A 17056-nucleotide genomic window follows, 5' to 3' on the forward strand; every position below is an offset into this window, starting at 1 on the left:
TGTGTGCATACATACATGGCAATAAAACAAAATAATAAACAAACAAAACTTAAAAATGTATGTTGTGTCCTGGGGATGTCGCATACCCATACCTGACAGCAATACTTATTACTGTAATTTGTACATTTGATTTGAAGAGAATTACATAAACATTTGAACAAGAAGGAAAACAACTCTCGGTCAGTTTTAGCAGGATGACACCTCAACAACACACATAAAACAGGCTATGGCGGCATACCTTAAGAAACTCCTTCAGGAGGATTTCAGACCTTTCCTCAAACTCTTCTTGGATTTGCATTTGATAATCCATTTCCAGATAAGCAGGGTTGATCCACTCATACAAAATTTCATGCTTATAAAAAAGCAGCAGACACACGAGATCCATTAATATCTATAGCTTCTGTGCTTACATCATTCCATAGTCCTCACTCTTTACGTTTCTCCTAGCAAGCCCAAAGTACTAGCAAACTTAGAAAAATCGACCTAAGAAAAGTGAAAGTTCAAAGTGCAGTTTCAGCACTGAAAAGATCTAACTTTAGATCAGAAACAGGTTTGCTAGCATATACAAGGCCCTTGCCTTAATTTCTAGTACTGCAAAATACATCAGCTCACATGGTCCTCATAACAGTGAAATCAGAAAAACAACTAAGGTGCTGTAGTGCATAAAGTAAGAATCCCAATCACTTATGCTTACGTCTTGTGGGATATGAGGGTTTCGAGGGATCAGGGGCTCAAAGTAGGTGGGAGGCCTGGTTAATGGAGGACCATGAAACCAGCCACTTATGGATAAACGTGATGCTTCTTCAGACAGGACTTCAGACACCTGCAAGAGCAAGACCAGCAGCACATCAACACCAAGGATGGAGAGTGAAGACACAATCTAAGGACATTAGCTAGGTATGCAAACAACCCAGTGAGATAGGAAGTCCAGCAGGAAGTGGACTGACATGCCTAGAGGGTGGGTAAAAATCCTTGACCCTTACTTAGTGCACTACTGAATCATCTTAAAATATTTACCTGGTGAAAGGATACTGGAGATACTTCAAAGAAAACCAGTTTGTTCCACGACGGGATAAGAGACTTGACAATCTGCTTTGGCTGCAAGTGTTCTGCATCAGAAGAGAAGACATCCGTAAATGGGTTCATCATCATTACCACTGTCAGGCTGCCTCATCCTGCTCTTGACATTCTCAGATACTCCTGCTACCTGTTTTAAACTTGCTAGTCTGCTAAGTGACATGAGCTTCTATTATTGCTGAAAGCTGGATTAGCGTCTCCTTTTCCTAGAGTCAAGCTATGGTAAGACACTCTAAAACCTAAGCTCTTGTCAGACAGGCTGCTGTTCACAGGCACGGCCAGGATACAGAACAAGATCTACTTCTCATCTTAATCAGCTTTGTCTCTGGAACAGGTATTTGAACTATAATTTCAAGAGGTCATTGTTAGGGCCAGCATTAATTCCACCTATGCCAGTCACTGTGACAAATACGTGGTTTCTTTTTTCTTTTTGGTTTTGTTTGCTTGTTTGCTTTCCAGACAGGTAACTTGCTTTGTAGACCAGGGTGGCCTCAAACTCACAGGGATCTGTCTGCTTCTCCCTCCTGAATGTTGGGTGGATTAAAGGCGTGCACCACTACTGCCCAGCTAAATACATAGTTTCTACTCCTTTAACACACTATATATCAGAATGGTGATCCGAGGCAACGGCTGGAATTCAGGAGTGGCTACTGAAGGCGGTAAATGTGCATTTTACCATCAGTGTCGTAAAGGTCCAGGGTGCCCCCCAAGTTCCTGTCCCAGGAAGGAACCAGGTACAGAATGAAGGCAATCCGGCGCCCCTCCAGCTCATCGTCATGGCAGAGTAGAGCATCTGCAATCATTGAAAGCATAATTTAGATCACTGCACAGAGTAGCTGTTGTCTGCTTCTGCATCCAATCAGTCCCTCTGACTGTATTAACTCCAGCTTTAACTGTCTTGCAGTTTTAAAATGACACTTCTCTTTTGTAAATGCAGCAATAAAACCCATCCAATATAGAAAGCTTTAAACACAACGACCACAGACAGGTCTACAATATAGTTACTAACACCTTTTCCACATATTTTTGTTATTTTTTTCCTCATGTGTATTCATGTAAAGACTTCCTTAAAATTACAAAGCATGTATTTTTCCATATCAATTTACACCCTAGGCATTGCTTTTAATGGCTGCACAGTCACTGTACTATATAGACTGTAAATTTACATTTTAATGGCTGCACAGTCACGGTACTATATAGACTGTAAATTTACATTTTAATGGCTGCACAGTCACGGTACTATATAGACTGTAAATTTACATTTTAATGGCTGCACAGTCACGGTACTATATAGACTGTAAATTTACATTTTCCCTAATTGCATCTCTATTAGTTCTTAAATTGTTTGTATTTCTTGGCTATTCCAAAGAATGTCTTAACAAATGTTACTGTTCATGGGTATATAGATCCCTTTTTTCTTTAAAAGGCCTTTTCTTATCATTTATTTACTGTGTGTGTTGGGGGCGGGGGAGGGACATGTGGACCAGAGGACAACTGTAAAGTTGGTCCTCTTCTTCCACTACGTGGGTCCCAGAAATCAAACTCACATTGTCAGGTTTGGTGGCAAGTGCCTTTAACCCACTGAACCAAGCCACCTCTCTGGGCCCGTTCCTGTTCTCATTAACTGCCTAACCAAATTTTCTAAAGAAATTTGGTGGGGCTGAGCAAGGTAAGCATCTATGCAGGATGGGACAGAGTAAAGGTTACACTGAACTGGGACCATTTATACATGAAGGGATTGGAGTAAATAAGTTGAAGATAATGGGAGCTAGGTGTTACAGTTAAAGAAATCTAGAATAAACCTTGTAGTATTCAACTAGCACTGGAGAAAGCAATATGAATCCAGTTTCCTGAATCTACAGCTATGTAGGTATAGAAATATATAAGCATTACGTGTATACATTTGTGTGTATACGTAGATGGTCATATTCTGGCATTTTCACTGAAAGGGTCTAGGTGACACCCCAGTGACACAGACTGAGTCCTGGCCTTGATTTTCAAGTATCATTCTTCATTAAACTGGGGTGCATTCTAGGTCATTCTAGACCTGGCATAGGAAAGAGAAGACAAGCCTTGAAAATTCTGCTTTGCAGAAATTAGGAAATCAAGAATGATAAGAACATAGTAAGAGGCCCCAGATCAGCTCTAGAGGGTTCTCCTTGACCAAATCAAAGACAACATAAGTCTCACTTTTACAACAGCAACTGCAATAGCTCACTGTATGAATAGTAATCCACAAATTCATACTGACATAAGCAAATAGATGAATAAACAGTGGGAAAACTTTTCATTACAGTGGAATGACAACTAAGGAAAGTAGAAGAAATGACGACTAGAAAAATATCACTTGCAGTAGTTTAACAATATGAAAATTGCCTGTGAAAATAACTGAACTAAAGTTTGGTGAGAAACATGTTAATAACATAATCTAAAAGCAGCATGTGCAAATTCTTCATGTGACTCCTACAAATTCTTACAGTCAGGTCTGGTAGCAAAGTCTTACAATCCTAAGTATTGCAGAAACATGGCAATATAAGCCCAGACTGAAGGAGCAGTTAAAAATACCTGCCTATAAGTCTTCTGAAGCATCCAGGTCCCGGAAGTTCAGGAGAGACCAAGAGGCTGTTTTAGACTAAAGAGGGCTCAATGGACAGGACAAGTGAATGCAGTGTGCCATTCCTAACAAGATCTTTTTGCATCAAGAAGAAACAGTGACAGATGAGCGAGGCCTATGAATTAGGTGGGAACACAGGCCTGTCAACTTTCTCACTCTGAAAGTTCACCATTGCATGAAGGAAGAATGACTGAAATGTTCAGGCCTATGGAATCCCAGGACTGCAACTGTCCTTCAAATAAAACAGGAAAACAAATTATTCGTGCTATGCCTGTCACTTCTATTTGAGTTTGAAATTACTTCAAACTAAAAAAACAAACAAAACAAAAAAAATCAAAAAACAAAACTGGATGTGGTAGCTCACACCTATAATACCAGCACTCAAGACAACGGCCAGGTGATCTCTGTGAGGCTGGGACCAGTCTGAATTATAGAGTGAGACCTTGTCTCAAAATAAAATAATAAAAAAGAAAAAGCAATAAAGATACATAACAGGTTCTATGTAGGATTAAGTTTATCTCCAAAACATTTTACCAGTTTAGACTTCTCCAAGACTATATACAAGAGGAAACCTGAATCAAAATTTAGTCAAACAAAACCAAGCAATTTTTCCTTCTATATAAAAAGGCACACATATTCCTCCACAAATTTATGAGCTCTTCTGAAGAGGGAAGGCAGGCAACAGGGACTATAACTATTTACACAGTCCACTTCCTGTATCCACTCACTAAATTCAAAATAAAGAAAGGAAAAAAACAGCATAGAGGGAACTTTTAGAAATATAAGGACAGAATTTCCAGCATCACCTTTAGAGTTTTACAATACGATATGCAATTGGTATGAGAATTTTTCTGAAAATATGATCAATAACTCTCACACACCTAAAGAGAAGCACTACTTTATCCTTTGTGTTGGCTATTTTCTTTTCGTTTTTTTCTTTTTCTTTTTTTGGTTTTTAGAGATAGGGTTTCTCTGTGGCTTTGGAGCCTGTCCTGGAACTAGCTCTGTAGACCAGGCTGGTCTCAAACTCACAGAGATCCGCCTTCCTCTGCCTCCCGAGTGCTGGGATTAAAGGCGTGCGCCACCACCGCCCGGCCTGTGTTGGCTATTTTCACATAAGAGTTAAATCTTTACTAGGATGCTACCTGGTGCCCTGACGCTATCTTTCCATCATTGTGGAGTTAAAGCCTTGAAATCTTTAGACAGCAGGGCTTTATCCTCCTTACCAGTGAACTCATATTTGGCACAGGACATGTCAATGGTTGGTTCTAGGTCAATGCTGGAAACCTTAGAGAGCCAGTCCCGAAAATCTTCAAACATAAGTTTCCTAGAAGTGTAAACAAAAGACAACTTGTTATGGCCATAGCACGGGCTCGAGCTGGAGCCGTGCCATCCCCAGGCTCTCTTAAGGTCACTTCCATTCTAGAAACCTATTCCCTCTTGCATGCACGGTGTCAAGTTCCCAGAGAAATAACGAAACCCCCCATAGTGCGCTGGCCCTGAGTCTCCTGCACTTCTTTCTCTGGCCGTTTGCCCTGCTAAGTCCTCCCACATCAGCGCCGTGATCTTTGTGGTCGGGCACCACACCACTGTTACACTACCAATCGCCCACTGTCAGACCGGCTTTCCAGCAGGAAATGGGAAAACACAATTGCTTTTCCTTACACATTTTGCTTCTGACACCAAATAGGTGGAGTTTTCCCTGTTAACTATCTATGTTTGGAAACAATAAGGACACCTTAAAACTCAGCTCCATTCTTACACAATCTACAGGGCTCAGTCTCACAGGATTGGCCCCACCTTTAGACCCAATAGAGGACCAACTCATGAGTTGCTCTCATGGGGTATAAACAGGAGGTCCCTACAGTGCCCTCCTCAAGTTGGATCATTTGTTAGGTAATTTTTTTACTTATTGTCTCACCAGTTTAATATACAATGACACAACTCAGGGGTTGGAGAGACGGCTCAGTGATTAATAGCACTTCCTATTCTTGCATAGAACCTGGGTCTAGTTCCCAGCACCCACATCAGGAAGCTCACAACCATCTATAACTCCAGTTCCAGAGGATCTAATGTTCTCTGGCCTCCAGGGGCATCTGTACACATAAGAACTCATCTAAAAACAACAACAATAATTTTCTTAAAAAAAAAAGTGATTCAATTTAGGAAGAGTCAAATATAAAAGATTCACAGCACAGAGTCCTGGATAGAGAAAATAGAACCTCTCTCCCACCTCCCTGGCACCTCGGGAACTTATGGACGCTTTCCTACATAGGCATGGTTGACTAAAGAAACCACAGGCCACTGGGGATGCATCCAGCCAACTGTCAGCCCTTCTCTGTAAAACAAGGTCCTGCTTTGTAGGCTTGGCCTACAACATACTATGTAGCCCAGGCTAGACTCTAAAAGTTGTAGCAATCCTACCTCATCTAACTACCCTCCGTGCTTTTCCTGGAGGCTGGAATGGTTAGAGCTGAGAGCTACATTCTTAGTTATCTTCTTGGCAACTGTCCCTTCTTCTCCAACCTTTGGGGTTGCCCATTATAAGCTCAAATGTGGTAGAAAGGTTTTTTTCCTAAAAAAAGAGTCTCCATTCACCTTTACTAATCTCAACACTTAAATTCTAAATTTTAGGAACTTGTTGCCAAAAATGGGGACGAAGATCAAATATGCATTTTCTGTTATAAATCTCAGTATCACAAGCACTAATACTAATGCAGTGATGTGCCCTTGATCTTAGGAGATATATAATATATACACACATACATGTATGTATATATGTATTTTTCGAGACAGGGTTTCACTGTGTAGCTCTGGCTGTCCTGGAACTCACTCTGTAGATCAGGCTGTCCTGGAACTCACAGAGATCCACCTGCCTTTGCCTCCCAAGTGCTGGGATTAAAGGCGTGCGCCACCACTGCCAGGCTGAAATTAAGATTTTTGAATTATCTTTTTTCTAAATCCTGCTTCAGTTAAATCTACATGTGCATCTTTCCTGGCTTTTTATTGTGTCCTTTCTAAAAATGTAACGGTGCCACGGGGAGGGTAGAATCCAACTGAGAACAGCTCTCTCCATTTCTGGGACATAACTGTACACAAACTTATTTTCCCATCTGATGTACTTTATGCCACTTTTTTCTTCACAGACAATAAGCTGGGTCAAGAGTAAGATGTGAGGGCTAGGGGCTCCAGTAACACTAGCACTGTTATTTAATAAACACTAGGGTGAGCAGCTGCAGAAGATCACAAAATGACCTTTCCAAAACCCTTATTTGTGTGTGCATGTGCACACACAACACACGTGTGAAGGTAAGAGGACACTATGTGGAAATCATCTTTCTTCTTCTACCATGTGTGTACTGGGAATTGAAATCAGGTCATCAGTCTTGGTGGCAAGCACCTTTACCAGCTGAGCCAACTCACTGGCCCAAATGACTTTAAATTATAATAAATATGAATACTAAATTAATCACACAATCAACCAAACATCTGTAGATGTTCTGATGCTAGCAAGATGTAAATAAAAAAAGCTAATGAACATTTCCATTATAAGCTAAGCTGGTCCTTTGTGCAGAAGTCTCTTTAATACAAGTTATAACTAGTTCAGCCAGTCAACTCTGAAATGAAGTTAACTCTGATAATTAAAAACTTTTAGCTGAGCCACGTGGTGCTGCGCGGTGGTGGCGCATGCCTTTAATCCCAGCACTCGGGAGGCAGAGGCAGAGGCAGGCGGATCTCTGTGAGTTCGAGACCAGCCTGGTCTACAAGAGCTAGTTCCAGGACAGGCTCCAAAACCACAGAGAAACCCTGTCTCGAAAAACCAAAAAAAACCCAAAAACCAAAAAACAAACTTTTACCTGGACATGTGGTACATAACTATAACTCCAGGCCTCTTCTGGCCTGCCGGCACACATGTAGACAAAACACTGTATGTATAATAAATATAATTTTTTTAAAAAAATAAAGCACATGCTCATTATAGAAAAAAGGTTCTAAATAAGTAAAAAGAAAATGTTGTTAAAAGTTCTGTAATCCTATTAGTCTATTTCCAAGTCTCTCAGTTTGTACACAGATAAACAGTTTATGTCTGTAGTACACTCTTTCCTTTTGAAAACAGTATATTCCAAAGACCCAAGATGTCTTTGGTTATAATAACTATCCTCTTAGACATCCCTAAAGGGAGAAAATATTGCTAATTCATCTAGAAAAATAAAGCAACTATAGAGAACACTAGGTTTCAGATATTTTTTAAAAAGTATCGTTGACTTTATTGACAAACAAAGTGTGACTCTTGTTTATTCCACACACGTACTCATGGCTGCAGAGTTGGTGTATGGAATCTTTGTGTACATCTTTGCTTTGTCACGGGCAGTTCTTAGAATAACTTTTACAAAATGTGCATACTTTTGGGTCTAGAGAGATGGCTCTGGTTAAGAGCACCAGCTGCTTTTGCAGAGAACCTAGGTTCAGTTCCCAGAACCTACTTGGCAGGTCACAACCACCTGCAACTCCAGTTTCAGGGGCTCCAACATCTTCTGATGTCCATAGGTGGTACTGCCTACATATGGGGCAAATGCATACATGCAGGCAAAACACCCATAAACACAATAATCTTTTTTTGTTTTTGGTTTTGGTTTTTCTAGACAGGGTTTCCCTGTGTAACTTTGGAGCCTGTCCTGAAACTCACTCTGTAGACAAGGCTGACCTCGAACTCACAGAGATCCACCCGCCTCTGCCTCCCAAGAGCTAGGATTAAAAGTGTGCACCACCAATGCCCGGCTAATAATTATTTAAATGCATACTTTTAAGTGTTTTGATACATCATCTTCTAAAGGACTGAAATGGTATGAAAATTTATCTATCTGGTCAAGGGAGTTTTAATTTTCATTACTTCCTAGCTTCATGAGCAGACAATGCTATTTCCATTGTTACTTTGTTTCCTTCACAACAACAAAGCCAAACATTTTATTATTAAGAATTTGAAGCCAGGAATGGTGACTCATGTTTGTAATCTCAGCACTTGGTAATCTGAGGCAGGAGGACTTCTGTGACTTTCAGGCCAACCTGAGCAACATACATAGTACATCCTAGGCCTGCCTAAGATCTTATCCACAAGGAAGGAAAAAAGAAGGAAGGGAGGTAATGAGGGAAGGAAGGAAGGAAAGAAGGAAGGGTGATCAAGCGATCAAGCAAGCAATCCAAGGGCTTGGATTTTTATCTTTGTTGGATTGTCTTAAAGAAGTTACTTAAATTTCTTAGGGTTTGTTTCTTCCTTTACCAAATGCAATCATTTCAACAAAGACTGAATGAATTAATATTTAAAGCACTCAGTACTCTGCCTAACATATATCTGGCACCCAACAAATGACTTGCTTACCTTAAAGCTGAGATATGAGGCTCTTTGCTTTTCTTCAAATCATCAGACTTCGCCATTAAAAAAAAAAAAAAGGATTTCCTTGTTACACCTTGTTACAATATATGGATGCAAAGAACAACAGTGAGGGCTCTGAAAGAACACGGTAGCTAAGCGCCGAGACTGAAGAGAACTACCAGGTCTGACACATGACCCCTTCATCCTGCAGCTATGATGTGGGTGGGTAGGTGACTTAGTATCTTTGCACCTTATTCATTCAGCAAATATTGAAGTATTTACTACAGAGAAGCTTACATTTGTTGAAGGAGACATATAGTAAACATAAAATGTAATTTATTAGCAAAAGGTGACGAGTGCATAAGAAAAGACAACAGAGAGAGGAGTGGGCAGTGCTGAGAATAGGAAAGGGTCTGCAATTATGAGTAGGTGAGCCATGGTAGACTTCAGTGAGGAAAAGCGAAATTTATCCAAAATACTGAGGTGAGACTAAGTGGCTAGGGGAAATGCAAATGGGAGAGCAACAGATGGCGATCAAGGGTCTAATGGGGGGCACTGTTGGCACAGAGCCAATTATGTACATTGGCTTTTACCCAAGGAAAAGAAGAGTCATTAGTTCTCAAGCAAAGGAGGAACATGAGTTAATATCTTAAGAGAAAAAGCCCCATAGTACAGAATCTAGCATTTTAATCACTTAAAAGTATGTAATTCCATGGGTTTCACACATTCATGATGCTGTCAAACATGCTACATAAGTCCAGAATTTAACAGTACAAAATAAAATCTAGTATCTACTAGGCAGTTGAATTCCATCTTTTCTACTACCAGCTCCTAACAAACATCACCCTGTTTCTTGTTTCTATAGGCCTATCTGCCTTTTCTGGGCATTTAAAAGAAATCATATAATATATAACACTTTGAGTTTGGCTTATTTTATACATTTATTTATATTTATTATAAGTTATGTATATTACTGTATGTGAAAATGTAGGTATGGCTGTGCCATGCGCACATGTGAAGGTCCCAGGACAACATCAGGGTTCAGCTCTCCCTTTCCACCTTGCTGAGGAAAGGTCTCTCTCATTCCTACTGTGCTGCATACTTCTAACTGGCCTACAAGCTTCTTGTCTGTACCTCCTGTCTCACCACAGGCTAAAATTACTTGCCACCATAGCTCGCTTTTTTATGTGGGTTCTGAACTCAGTGGTAACCATCTCAGCGGTCCCAGAGCCACACTGGCTTCCATACTTAGCAAAAGGTTTCTAAGGTTCGTCCATGTTGCAGCTCTGACTTACTTTTTATGATCAAATAATATCCACTAGATGGGCAAACTGCATTTTGTTTACTCATTCATCAGTGGGTAATGTCTGGTTGCTCCTATAACAGTGCTTCCATGAGCGTCTGTGAGCAAGTTTTATGTGGGCATATATTTTCCAATTCTCTCGAATTCACTTACATGACAAGAACAAAATGGTGACAGTTCCAGAAGCAGGTGGAGGTAGGAGACTGCTAACACACTGAAACATCACAGTAAGAGAGACAGCTTGGGAGGAGACTGCTGCTGACGTTGGAAGTGTATTAAGTGTTCTGAGAGGCAGTGAAGAAAGTGTCCTCAGTGGATGGGACACGAGGGGTGAACAAGGAGTTAAGAATGACTTATTTTGGGCTGGAGAGGTGGCTCAGAGGTAAGAGTACGGGCTGCTCTTCCAGGGGTCCTAGTTCAATTCCTAGCAACCACCAGGTGGCTCACAACCATCTGTAATGAGATCTGGTGTCCTCTTCTGGCATGTAGGCACACATGCTAGCAGAACACTGTAAGCATAAGTAAATAAATCTAAAAAACAACTTAAAAAGAATGGCTCATTTTGATCTGAGTTCGAGAGGAACAACAGAATTAGAGGAAGGAAGATTAGGAGTTTAGTGTTGGCTGTAAGCCAGAGACTCCTGCTACACATCCAAGGAGACAGAAGTTATGAGAGACTCCATGGAAATCTGTACTGAATCTTAATTCAGGGATCAAACCCTAGAGTATTCTGGCATTAAGAAGGCCTCATCAGGAAGTTGGTTATGTGAACTGGTGAGATGGCTAGTTGTGTAAAAGTACTTGTGTGCAAACATGGTGACCACATTTTGATACCCAGAACCTACATAAAGGTGGAGAGGACCAGTTCCACAAAGTTGTCCTCTGACTGTCCCTCCCACCATGCCCTCCCAACAAATTAATTTTTTAAAAAATGTTGGTTATAAGGGGAAAGACTTAGCAAAGAAAATTAAGAAAAAGTGCTCTATGATAAAGAAGATAAATTAAGAGAGTATGTGTAGGGCTGGAGAGATGGTTCAGCGGATAAGAGCACTGGCTGCTCTTCCAGAGGTTTTGAGTTCAATTCCCAACAACCATAGGATGGCTTACAACCATCCATAAGGAGAGCCAGTGACTCCTTCTGGACTGCAGGCAGAACCCTGTATACATAATAAATAAGTAAATCTTTTTTTTTTTAAAAGAGAGAGTGTGTGTAATAGTTTGAATGAGAATGGCTGACATAGGCTGATATATTTAAATGATTAGATCCCAGTTGGTGGACTACAGGGAAGGATTAGGATTTCCTTGTTAGAGGAAGTGTATCCCTGGGAATGGGCTTTGATGGCTCAAAAGTTCACACCATTTCTATTGTGGATGAAATCTGAGTTTTCAGCTACGGCTCCAGCACCATGCCTGCCTGCCCGCTGCCACACTCCCCACCATTAAATGCTTCCTTCTATAAGATGCCTTGGTCATGATGTCTCTTCACAGCAATAGAAAAATAACTAAGGCAGCATGGTATCCTGAAAGGAAGATGAAAACATGGCTTTAGAAAGGAGGAGGAGTGCAAATGCTTCTAAAAGGTCAAGGATTCTTTGCCTCTGAAGCAGAGTAGGTGTTGTGTCAGTCTCATAAAACACATGTACAAGGTCTACACATTAGAGTAGGATGCTGTCAGCTGACCAGGTGACCAGCTCTAACATAAAAGAATGAGATGTTAGTACTCTATTATTCGAGATAAAAATCAAAGGGGAAAGGCAAAGAAAGCAAAGGTAATTCTTCATCTACTTCATCATTTTTGAATTTTCAAAATATTTTGATTTTATTTTATGAGTATGGATGCTTTGTCTGCATGTAGGTCTGTGTAATCGCATGGCCCTTAAAGGCCAGCAAAGGGTGTTGGATTTCCTGGGAGTGGAGTTACAGATGGGTGTGGACAGCCATGTGGGTGCTGTGACTGGACCGCAGGCCCACTGGAAAGGGAGTCAGTGCTCTCAAGTGCTAAGCTATCTTTCCAGCCCTTTGTCGAATTTTTTTAAAAATTATTTATTTATTTATTATGTATAGAATATTCTTTCTGTGTGTAATGCCTGAAGGCCAGAAGAGGGCACCAGACCTCATTACAGATGGTTGTGAGCCACCATGTGGTTGCTGGGAATTGAACTCAGGACCTTTGGAAGAGCAGGCAATGCTCTTAACCGCTGAGCCATCTCTCCAGCCCCCTTTGTCGAATTTTTAAACTCTTGACAGACTATGAGAGTGCGTGGTCCCTGTATTGAAGACGACTCCACATTGATGACACCACTCTCTTGTATTTCTGTGCTAGACAGGGCTCTCTCTCCCTACCTCCCTACAATATTTCTCTGTGTGTAGCCCTGGCTGTCCTGAAACTTGCTCTGTAGACCAGGCTGGTCTTGAATTCACCTGCCTCTGCCTCTTGAGTGCTGGGATTAAAGGTGTGTGCTGTCACCACCTAGTAACGGCTGTCTTCTAAGAGTAGAAAAAAAATTTCTGATTTCAAGATAGCCTTTTTAAAAACTAAATTATACTGTCTACCAAAAAGAATGGGGAGTTGGGGTACAACTCAGTGACAGAGTGTGTGCTTAGTGTACTCAAGGTTTTGGGATCAAAACAGCACACCTACTACTCCCCAGAGGAAAAAAAAATCATTTTCCCTTTCTGCTAGATACATTGTAATGCAGAATACCTGAACTGCAGCACATCAAACCACAAAGACATGAACTCAAAAGTTTGAATGGTTATTATCTTCAAATAAAGACTCATGCCACACCACTCCAAATATACTTCACCCCCCCCCCCGTTTATTATATACTCACTCACTAGCTTAAAGCATTGAATATCCCGTCACCATCATCTCTATTACCTGGAGAATATTATGTTGTAGAGCAGAAGTTGCCAAAAAACCTCCCTTAAAACCATTGTAACAACTCCCTCATAATCCTAACAGCCAACACCCTGTAAGCTGCTTATGTTAAAGGAATGAAAATCAATGTCAAGGTGAAGGGTCTTGAAAACAAACCTAATCTAGAACCTTGAGTCTTAAAAAATGAGATTATAGGTATGTATTTGTATCTGTCTGTGAGCATGTGCAGATAGGTGCTCTTGGAGTTTGGTGAACCACGTGATGGGTCCTGGGACCTTAACCTGGGTCCTCTGGAAGAGCAGCAGTCATGAATGATTTTCGAGCCTGGGACTGTCCGAGAAGAAAGAGCTGAAGTAATAGGGATAAATACCTGCTGGAACTTATACAAATCATTGTACTTTTCATGGAAGTCCAGGCTCAAAAGCTCCTTCTGAAGTCCTTCCAGGAAGTCTTGGCTTTGGATGAAGTTTGGGATTACGCAGTGAAGAAAAGGATCCATGTCCAAAACAATAGCTTCTGTTGGAAGAAAAATATTTCCCTTGTCTTTCTTCTCCTCCATATCATACCACGTGGCATGACTGAATACAAAGGGAGACAATCAGGAGTTTGAGGAACTTAATATTTTGGGGAACCTAAGATTCAGAGAAAAATCGTAAGTTGTGTCATTCCTCACGCATTCAAGACTGTCTTTCTCAGACGCTGGGCTTAAATTCCAGTTTTTAATGTGCAGAGTGGATAGCACTAATGGAAGTTCTCATTTTTGTCTTTGTTTTTTGTTTGTTTGTTTTTAGTTTTTCGAGGCAAGGTTTCTCTGTGTAACAGTCCTGTCCTGGAATTTGCTTTGTAGCCCAGGTAGGCCTCAAACTCAGAGATCTGTCCGCCTCTGCCTTCTGACTGCTGGGATTACAAGCGTGCACCACCACCACTCGGCAGCTCTTATTTTGTTGTTGTTTTAAGATTTTTAGTTTAGCCGGGCGGTGGTGGCGCACGCCTTTAATCCCAGCACTCGGGAGGCAGAGGCAGGCGGATCTCTGTGAGTTCGAGACCAGCCTGGTCTACAGAGCTAGTTCCAGGACAGTCTCCAAAGCCACAGAGAAACCCTGTCTCGAAAAACCAAAAAAAAAAAAAAAAAAAGATTTTTAGTTTACTGATTCTTGCATCAGTGCATTTTTGATTCTTTTTTTTTTTTAAAGATTTATTTATTATGTATACAATGTTCTGTCTGCATGAATCCCTGCCTGCCAGAAGAGGGCACCAGATCTCATTAGAGATGGTCATGAGTCACCATGTGGTTGTGGGAATTGAACTCAGGCCTCTGGAAGAGCAACCAGTGCTCTTTACCTCTGAGGCGTCTCTCCACCCCTCTACCCCAACCCCAACCCATCGCACTTTAGATTCTTAGCTTATTTTCTCCAGAGCAAAGTGGCTGGCCATTTTCTCTTCAATCCTGCCCCTGCCCTTGCTTTCCCAAACTTTTCTGTGGAAGTGACTGCGTTTTAAAAAAAGAAATAGGAGCCGGGCGGTGGTGGCGCACGCCTTTAATCCCAGCACTCGGGAGGCAGAGGCAGGCGGATCTCTGTGAGTTCGAGACCAGCCTGGTCTACAGAGCTAGTTCCAGGACAGTCTCCAAAGCCACAGAGAAACCCTGTCTCGAAAAACCAAAAAAAAAAAAAAAAAGATTTTTAGTTTACTGATTCTTGCATCAGTGCATTTTTGATTCTTTTTTTTTTTTAAAGATTTATTTATTATGTATACAATGTTCTGTCTGCATGAATCCCTGCCTGCCAGAAGAGGGCACCAGATCTCATTAGAGATGGTCATGAGTCACCATGTGGTTGTGGGAATTGAACTCAGGCCTCTGGAAGAGCAACCAGTGCTCTTTACCTCTGAGGCGTCTCTCCACCCCTCTACCCCAACCCCAACCCATCGCACTTTAGATTCTTAGCTTATTTTCTCCAGAGCAAAGTGGCTGGCCATTTTCTCTTCAATCCTGCCCCTGCCCTTGCTTTCCCAAACTTTTCTGTGGAAGTGACTGCGTTTTAAAAAAAGAAATAGGAGCCGGGCGGTGGTGGCGCACGCCTTTAATCCCAGCACTCGGGAGGCAGAGGCAGGCGGATCTCTGTGAGTTCGAGACCAGCCTGGTCTACAAGAGCTAGTTCCAGGACAGGCTCCAAAACCACAGAGAAACCCTGTCTCGAAAAACCAAAAAAAAAAAAAAAAAAAAAGAAATAGGGCCGGGCGATGGTGGCGCACGCCTTTAATCCCAGCACTCGGGAGGCAGAGGCAGGCGGATCTCTGTGAGTTCGAGACCAGCCTGGTCTACAGAGCTAGTTCCAGGACAGGCTCCAAAGCCACAGAGAAACCCTGTCTCGAAAAACCAAAAAAAAAAAAAAAAAGAAATAGGTTGGGCGGTGGTGGCGCACGTCTTGAAACCCAGCACTCGGGAGGCAGAGGCAGGTGGATCTCTGTGACTTCGAGGCCAGTCTGGTCTACAAAGCGAGTTCCAGGACAGGCTCCAAAGCAACAGAGAAACCCTGTCTCAAATCCACCCCCTCCACCCCCCCAAAAAAAGAAAATGAAAGAAATATCAGTTTGATTTCTAACTTTCTAATCGACTTCACTTCCACTAGATTATCAATTTATGACTAACAACCAAGCCTGACCCAGTGGTGCTTTACAGGAATTGTCTCATTTACCTTCTCAACAACTGAGGAATAGATATTTGTCGCCTATGCAACAGATGAGGAAACTGAGAAGTCTCTAATGAGCACCCAGAGCTTGCATTTTAAACGCTAAGCTCTCATGTTCTCTCTGCGTCCAGCGCGCCCAGGATTCGACTCTTTAAAACGAAACAAACAAACAAGAAAACAAAACCAAAAAAAAAAAAAATTGGCAAACTTGGGGAGAAAATTCAAGACGCACTCAGCAGATTCGCACTGTATTTATAAGTTGTATAAATAAGTTGTAGCTAAGTCTGGAACGATGGTTCCTTTCAAGATCCTTTCGTTTCACGCGTCACGTAGGCCAATGACAATGCACGTGAAAACTGGTACCTGGAGGTACTAGCTATCCCGCAGCTCTCAACGTCTGTGCTGGTAGACCGTCCGGCGACACTTGCTAGATGTTTACTGGTTCTCAGGGAAACTCTTATGAATGTCTACAAGCATTTGTCTGTCAGTCCTACCTTTCCGAGGGGAATTCTATTAACGATGCCGTTTTATAAAAGAAACTGACGCTTAAGCAAAGTTAAACGCACTGCCCAATGACGTACAACCAACCAGCAGAGGGATTCTATAAGTGACCCCTGATTCTAGAACTCAACCCTGAGTTTACTTCCCCACACTCCCAGGTCTATATTTATTTTCCTCCCGAGGCCGGTCAAATCAATCGAATTTGGAAAGAACCGAGCAGCAGTCGGGGTCGGAGTCGGAGGTGGCTTATGGTCCTTCCCTCGCCTCTCCTCCCTCACAGCACCCTATTACCATGGCTGAAGGGCGTCCGGTGGCTCCAGGCTTCAGCCACCTGCTTCTTCACTGTTTCTTCCGTGACAGCGTCCGAAAACTCCGTCGCCACCTGCTTCTTTCCCTTCTTCATTGGCCGAGCTGGGCCAGGATCCGCGGGCCGCTTCCCGTTCATCTCTTCACCGTTCACAGACCCACGCTCAGGGAAGTCAGGAAGCTATTTCCCTCCAGAAACTACAGTTCCCGAAATGCCTCACTCCTTAGTCCCAGCATCACCCAATGGGAAGGCACCAAAGAATAAAAAGGCCAGACCTATACATAATTAACCAATGGAAGGTCAACATACTGC

At 42.0% G+C, this 17056-nt stretch overlaps 1 protein-coding gene across 2 annotated transcripts in view; it reads right to left on the reverse strand.

The window, feature by feature from the left end:
- Positions 1-16929, reverse strand: part of Ogfod1 (2-oxoglutarate and iron dependent oxygenase domain containing 1) — a 29397-nt gene extending 12468 nt beyond the window's left edge. The window contains exons 1-8 of one of the 2 annotated variants that reach the window (XM_075976904.1): positions 16729-16929; positions 13617-13762; positions 9069-9115; positions 4918-5018; positions 1754-1870; positions 1018-1109; positions 695-823; positions 239-352 (exon numbers count right to left, since the gene is read on the reverse strand). In XM_075976904.1, the coding sequence (XP_075833019.1) occupies positions 239-352; positions 695-823; positions 1018-1109; positions 1754-1870; positions 4918-5018; positions 9069-9115; positions 13617-13762; positions 16729-16882 (900 nt within the window). In that variant the 5' untranslated portion in view covers positions 16883-16929. Of the gene's footprint in view, positions 1-238; positions 353-694; positions 824-1017; positions 1110-1753; positions 1871-4917; positions 5019-9068; positions 9116-13616; positions 13763-15942; positions 16049-16728 lie in introns of those variants that run through there. The other variant, XM_075976906.1, reaches the window with a different exon arrangement.
- Positions 16930-17056: the final 127 nt, after the last annotated feature.

This window comes from Microtus pennsylvanicus, chromosome 6 (genome assembly GCF_037038515.1).
Source record: "Microtus pennsylvanicus isolate mMicPen1 chromosome 6, mMicPen1.hap1, whole genome shotgun sequence".
NCBI classification, from domain to species: domain Eukaryota; kingdom Metazoa; phylum Chordata; class Mammalia; order Rodentia; family Cricetidae; genus Microtus; species Microtus pennsylvanicus.